At 38.4% G+C, this 6,947-nt stretch overlaps 1 protein-coding gene across 1 annotated transcript in view; it reads right to left on the bottom strand.

The window, feature by feature from the left end:
* Nucleotides 1–582: 582 nt before the first annotated feature.
* Nucleotides 583–6,947, bottom strand: part of LOC149285277 (rap guanine nucleotide exchange factor 3-like) — a 29,895-nt gene continuing 23,530 nt past the window's right edge. The window contains exons 16-27 of the mRNA XM_089495623.1: nucleotides 6,474–6,555; nucleotides 5,925–6,071; nucleotides 5,406–5,503; nucleotides 4,800–4,925; nucleotides 4,173–4,354; nucleotides 3,568–3,658; nucleotides 2,686–2,736; nucleotides 2,348–2,435; nucleotides 1,948–2,012; nucleotides 1,783–1,837; nucleotides 1,389–1,460; nucleotides 583–704 (exon numbers count right to left, since the gene is read on the bottom strand). Coding sequence (XP_089351749.1) covers nucleotides 583–704; nucleotides 1,389–1,460; nucleotides 1,783–1,837; nucleotides 1,948–2,012; nucleotides 2,348–2,435; nucleotides 2,686–2,736; nucleotides 3,568–3,658; nucleotides 4,173–4,354; nucleotides 4,800–4,925; nucleotides 5,406–5,503; nucleotides 5,925–6,071; nucleotides 6,474–6,555 — 1,179 coding nt within the window. The remainder of the gene's footprint in view (nucleotides 705–1,388; nucleotides 1,461–1,782; nucleotides 1,838–1,947; nucleotides 2,013–2,347; nucleotides 2,436–2,685; nucleotides 2,737–3,567; nucleotides 3,659–4,172; nucleotides 4,355–4,799; nucleotides 4,926–5,405; nucleotides 5,504–5,924; nucleotides 6,072–6,473; nucleotides 6,556–6,947) is intronic.

Here is a 6,947-nt window from a genome sequence, read left to right as displayed (position 1 = left end):
AGTTCCAGGGTCAAGTTGGAAAGATATTTCATCACCTCACACTTGTCTCCTCTCCTCAACTGAATTATCAGATAGAGCGTTAGGTACATCTTGGAATTATACAAAAAAAATCAGTAAATTTTCAAATCTTAAAGGGGAAGACCAACATGTATTGCTTTACATCTTTTGACTTCAGTTCCATTTTTAAGTCCTAAAACCATATAGAAGCTTGTCCATCCATCACCTGTGCAAATCTGCAATATTAAGACATATTAAAATGAATACATGGTACAATATTTATACATTATGATAAAGCTGGTAAAATATAGACTGTGTTCTTTAGGGAGCTTTACTCCAGTCCTTTGAGGATAATGCATGGTATCCTTGTCATGTAGATGTTGAAATGTTGTCTGCAGTATAAAATGTGCAACCAGGATGCAGCAGAAAAGTAGAATATCCGCAGTGAAAGAGCACTAAATCCAAATATTGGACTGTCGGTGACTTGCGAGTCCCTGATACAGGGATTATTTTTACGTACAAATAAAGTATTATTAGAAAATTCCTTTAACATCTCTGTGAATTAGAAACTTCCAGAATATTATATCACGATGGCTCCAGGCTGCGAGATAACTCCATAAGTCTCTTCTGGTTATCAATCACTTTCATGTGCTGGATATAAGCCCATGTTGTAACTGGACTCCTTGGAGACAAAGAGTGTTCTGAGGCTGCAGGACAGGAAAACAGAATATGTTTGGCAAATACCTGGTAAAATATATTGACTATTCAGCTCCTCTACTTGTTTTAATTATGGGTTAATAGGTATGGGCTCCATAATGCATACAAAGTTATTTTAATTATCTTTTCCCCTGAACTCGTTTATGAACAAATTGTCTCAAGCATGGCATGCGGTACATTTACTACGAAGTAAAATCTTGCTGAGTAAAATCTGCCTAATGACTGTTGAGTATGTCCATTAAAATAAGAGTTCACCATAAAACATCTGAGATCCTACTATTTTATTTGACCTCTGGTGGGTTTATTTACTAAATCCAGAGTTCCACGTACTGAATTAAGAAGACCTCAAAAGCAATTGTCTCAGCTGCTGAATAACCAAACTCTGTGTTTTCTGAACATCTCTGACTTTCTGGTGTCCCACAGTGATCAGTGACATGTGTGACTTTTACAGCATTTCTGTGGCCTTGCTTGTATCATCAGAACCCCAAACATACCACATTAAAGAGAAACCGCCCCTATGTTCTCTAATATAGTTTAGTTTGGGGGAGCATTGGTCTGGGTAGCCCCTGCTGCAGAAGAGAGCTAATTTAAGAGGTCATCTGTGCCAGAGACAGGAGATCCATGCTCCCCATTAATTTATGGGATCAAGCAGACATGCAGAAATGTTCACTTACAAGCTGATATCCTAGCAGCACTGGGTTCATCCAGAATGTGAAGAGGACGTGAACGTAAAGGTGACAGTGGAACTGGAAGTAAAAAAAAAAGTAGATTAATGTAAGTTAAACTGCAATATCCAATTTAGTCACTAGGAGGCGACCACAGAAAGCACACTGCTAACAGCACTTGCACATCTTCTGTAGTCCAAAACACATATTAACTATTTGTTAACTATCCTTTATCATTAAAATGTGCACACGGTACAAATGCCACATATACAGGTAACAGAAGGCATATTGAAAAATAAGAAACATCCTAAGTTCATCTTTAAGTGTTACATAGCAGTCTAATCAAACAATAGCAAGATGTGCTTTCATATGGATAAACATATTTAAAAAGAGCATTACTCACTGTAAGCCTGGCTGCGGCAGCCATGAAATGTTTGTATAATCCTTGCAATCATGCGCTGATGGTTTAAAAAGAATAGGTGATTAAAACCACCGAAATCTGAATATAAATTATGTGAATTCTAAAATTCTTTGGCATTTTCGATTGACCAGCGCAGTATTAACATACCATTTTTTCAAAGTTCACAAGGTTATCCAGCGTGCTTCTATTACCCTCATGCAGGAAGGTCAAGTCTGGAAAAGAACAGACAAGAATTAGGAATTTTTAGAAGCATGGCTCCATGGTACAAGTCTCCATATACATTTTTGCATGTCCAGCAGCAAGGGCTGAGCTGGCCCTGTAAATGTATAATCAATGAGACAACTTCCAGCAAATCTCCCAACATGAACATCACGCAGAGCCAGCTTAGCCTTCCCAGAAGGAGATGGTCACAGGGGTCATCCCTTCATAATGAAGAAGAAGTCATGGAGATTGAAGCTTCAATTTCAACTGCAAGCTACTGTTTTAGTGAATAAACCCATTGTGTGTGTGTGTGTGTGTCACCCACAAATTTAGTAACAGTTCCTACCTTTAAGAATGAGGGGAAGGAATGGAATGAGGGGAGGACTAAGCTTTGCTACAGCTAGTCTGTAGGATCTGTGATTCCATGAAGGATCCTGTGAAGCAAAACACATGAAAACTGTTAATATACTGAATGATGGGGTCTCTGTAGCATTTTGTGGGTCCTGTTGAGTTACTGAGCACTACGAAAATATGTATGGCTGCAATCTAGTCATAAAAGGCCCAGAAGAGCTGTTTCAGGGAAGAAGGTGGAACAGAACACAAACATCAGCATTGAAACAAATATGTCCTTCTTCTCGATCATCATGCACTGCGGACAACTAACGTCGTACGTACGTTACATACCATGAGTCTCTCAAATATGGAATACAGCTTCCTGGTTTTGCTTGGCAGTCTCTGGAAAGACATTATTATTGTCATTATATGTACCATATTTGCTCGATTATAAGACAACCCTGATTATAAGACGACCCCCCAAAATCTGGATATTAATTTAGGGAAAAAAAGCCTGAATATAAGAAGACCCTATAGGAAAACATTTTTACTAGTAAATATTAATTCATGTAAACTATTTTTTCTTATTTAATAAAAAAAATGTTTTTATTTCCTTTTATTTGCCTACCTGCCCCCCAGTTATGCACATCTGCCCCCAGGCTTGCCACTCTGCCTCCCTGAGTACCATGATAGTGGAAAGACATTTTAACTAGTGTCCAAAAAATATCATCCCATATTCCATAGTTGATGTGTTTAACTGCTTTTATTTCTAGAATCTGTTTTCATTTTGTATCTCACCAGCCCCGTGTGTCACATCCACTAAATGCCATTTTTTGTTTTTCTATGTAGTATAGAGAATTCTTTGTTCTTTAAAATGTCCAGGATTTATTACACAACGGGGACTATATGGATAATACACAGTCCTTTTGCTTTCATTAAATAAACAAGGAGCATATATGGATAAATAGTTGGGTTGCAGAGAAAGACATTGATGCTGCTCAACTCAGAGATAGGCACCAGCATTGCTCATGTTGGACATTTACTGGGGTTTGGTGGACAATTTAATGATGTTCTATGGACCTTCACAAACCTTGCCACAGACACTGATGTGCTTCTACGGACACTTTGCCTATCCAGTTGCAGACTTGAAGGTTAGTGAGCCATACACTAGCCACATGCTGCCTAGAGCATTGTCAACCTTTATAGTGTTGGCACATTCATCTGGCTACTCACCTGCCAGGTCCTGGACAAGCGGCTCACAGCTGTATTACTGAGTCCAAACATCACCGCAAAAAAACAATTTAAATTCTTCAGTTCTTTGAGGCTGAAAGTAAATTTTTATGAATTTACAGTGAGACAGAGTTGGAACTTCACAGGATCCAAGCAATATTAAGGAGCCCCTGGGCAGGTGTGTCAATGTATTTCTGTTGAAGTTATAAAGAGGCAACATCCTATCTATTGAAGACACAGGGGTTGTAGCAGTAACCAGGCTAAACTTGTGCCATTGGGACTGTGCTAATATAGCTGGGAAACAGGGATACCTCTGCATAGGTACTACGTCTGCTTGCCTTTTTGGGGAACAAGTCATCTTTGTGTGTGTGTGTGTGTGTGTGTGTGTGTGTATATATATATATATATATATATATATATACACACACACACAAAGATTACTTACATAAAAGGTAAAATTAAAGTCGATGTGTGTAATATGATCAGTGTGTCTTCCAAGTATTACACTTTTCTTTTTTTCATTTTTGTGTAGCTTGTGTTTATATGTTTTTGGGGTTTTGTTAGTGACAGGAACCTTGGAGAAGGCATATGATGCATTAGGAACTTACTGGGCTGCCAGCTTGATAAACTTTCTCAGCAGATGGGCCCTGCGCTCATCATCCTGGCATAGACACACCTCAGTAACCACCCAAAATTGCACTTCATTAAAGCGCTTCATGAATCTTTCCAGGTTGGCTGTAGTTGAGTTACGGAACCTCTGCTTCCCAAATGTATGATACAGAAGTTCCACCTAAGAAGTAAACAGTGAACATTCATTTTTAATAATGTTGCAAATGGACAAAGAATGGCACGGTGTTTGTGGATGTAGTTGGGGTTATGCCCAAAATGAAAACATTTACTTTAAAAAAAATAATTATCTTCTCTTAATTCCCCACTGATGTTACTACATGGGAACGAATGGAAACGAACTCTCAGACATCATACACATTAAAATGATGGCTGGAGTGTCCCTTAAAGATTGTTATACTATTTGTATACTGTTGATTTTATACTGTTAAAAAATTGGGCTCTCATCTTGTGTAAAGGTTATCCTGTAGGCTACGACATAAAATAACAACAATTTAGAACACTGGCTACACTTTTAGCTTGGTAGCTGGAGCATTCTAATTATTGAGTTGCTGCCATGAGAAACAGAACCGCTGTCTGTGTATGACATTTTCAGGAATCACTAATACCTGGTGAATGCTCCTGAACAAGTTCCAATCATTTTCAGTCATTTGGTGTGCAAGGTCTTTTGAGCCGATAACATCCAGTATGTCATAACTGCTTGCGTTTGGCCCCATTTGCTCAGGGAGTGGATTCTTAAAAGAAAAAAAGTGGGTGTTTTCATTCAGTTTGGGTGCAAATGCAATCATACTTCACGGCTCACCTCCCTAGGCCCCGGTTTACTTTACTACCCCTTATGATGAATTGAAATGGTTGCTTTTCAGGAAGCCATTCCAGTCCTGTAATCCTTACACTGGGGTGGTAATACAAAATACCAGAGCTCAAAGACTTTAAGACCCTTAGTCTAGATCAGATCATCATTTTAATACAAACACAGCTGCCATGAAGGCCCAAAATGCATTTTGTGCATAAGCCCTTACTTATAAGTAGCACCCACAATCTACTAGAAGAATATTTATCACCTCACACAAGTATAGCAAAGTATAGCTAGTTCCGCTTTTATTTGTATTGGTGTTTAAGGGCATCAAATATAACACCTGCCCAACAATGCACCATATTTTCTAATTCCACCTTATTACATGTTTTGTTCTATGAAATTATTATTACATGCTTACCAAAGTGGTCAATTCTTGCGCACTGCAGATGAAAAGTCTTTCATTGACCCCCAAAGACGTGAAGACACCAATGTCCTCATTTTTTAGACATACTTGTTCTGCAGACAAAGTAAACAGAAACGGGGTTTGTTTCAGTAGTTTTATGCTGTTTATAAAAAAGGCACATTAAAGAGAAGCTTGGTTTGTGTAAAGCTAAGAAGAAACAATTATTTCCAGAAGTAAGAAGATGTTGTTGTCAGTGTCTCCAAACACATTATGCTTGTTGTTTGGAACATAACTATCTCATTATCTCATGACACAAATACTATATAGAATTTGTATGAAGACATCAAAGTACAATAAGGTTTATATACGAAGAGCAATTTTCATATAAAGCAGTATGGAGCAATCATTCACAATATTCCACAGGTTGCTACAGGGATACATTTTTACCATTTCGCACTAGAATGACTCTTCACATATCACATATGCTATTGATTCTGACTATGGGGAAGCATTTTCACCGTCCAAACTTCTCACCTCCACTTGAGTTTACTTTGACTAAGGTTTGATCTCTGTGGCATCCATTCTTCGTTATGAAAGACGATATCACTTCTTGGACAGAGGCATTTACTGGAAGCATGGTGGTAACACAAGAGTGGTCTGGTCTATATATATCATAAGGTACTAGAAAAAAAAAGCAAAGTAATTATTCTTCGTAAACCCATCAGAAACTCAGCATAAAGAGTTTAAGCAATGTCGACCTAAGGTACTTTATTTTGGGCACAAAATCCCAAATAAAATAAAATGTAGTGACCTTCACATTACACAAAGGGCTCACCTCCAGTGAGCTTCTGCTCGTGTATAGTTTGAAGTACCTGTATAAAACCTCCTTAGTGATTGAACTATGCATTATGCAGGGCCAGCTCAACCTTTCCAGAGAAATTTGCCAGTGTTGGTCAAAAAACTGTCAAAGGCTGAAATCAGTGGGAATGTTCCACTGGTTGCTATGGCGATAAGACCAGTTTTCAAACCTAGTACCACAATCACAGAGCTGCAGAAAAACCAGATCGTCTCTAGTGGTTATACCTTTGTCTTGTGCTTGAATGGTGTACGAGTTGCCAGGTTGATCCTCCTCTATGCCAGAAAACATGTTTGAATAGTTGTGATTCTAATAACAGAAAAAAATAATATGTAAAACAATCAAAATACACTCAAAGCTCTAGGGAGCCAAGATCAATCAAATCATCCATCTAGAGACACTTGACTTGAACTCTGCAAATAAATCTATCACAAGTAACAGCAATCCTCCCGTAGAGTGAAAAAATGTGACCAGTACAGAAATATATTTTACTTCAATTAACAAATTTGGTCCAAAATAGCTCACAAATGTCTATATGATGATTACTATTTAATTAACTGTGATAGATTTACCGTATTGGCTCGAATATAGGCCGCACTTTTTCCCCCCACTTTAAGTCTTTACACGTACTGCGTAGCTGTCCCCCGCCGGCCCTGCAAGACCCCGGGGAGTCTGCAGCGGTAAGTCTAGCGGGGGGACCT

The sequence above is a fragment of the Sceloporus occidentalis genome, unplaced genomic scaffold (assembly GCF_023333645.1).
Source record: "Sceloporus occidentalis isolate IW3139 unplaced genomic scaffold, rSceOcc1.0.p SCAF_82, whole genome shotgun sequence".
Taxonomy (NCBI): domain Eukaryota; kingdom Metazoa; phylum Chordata; class Lepidosauria; order Squamata; family Phrynosomatidae; genus Sceloporus; species Sceloporus occidentalis.
This window is presented reverse-complemented; position numbering and strand designations above follow the sequence as displayed.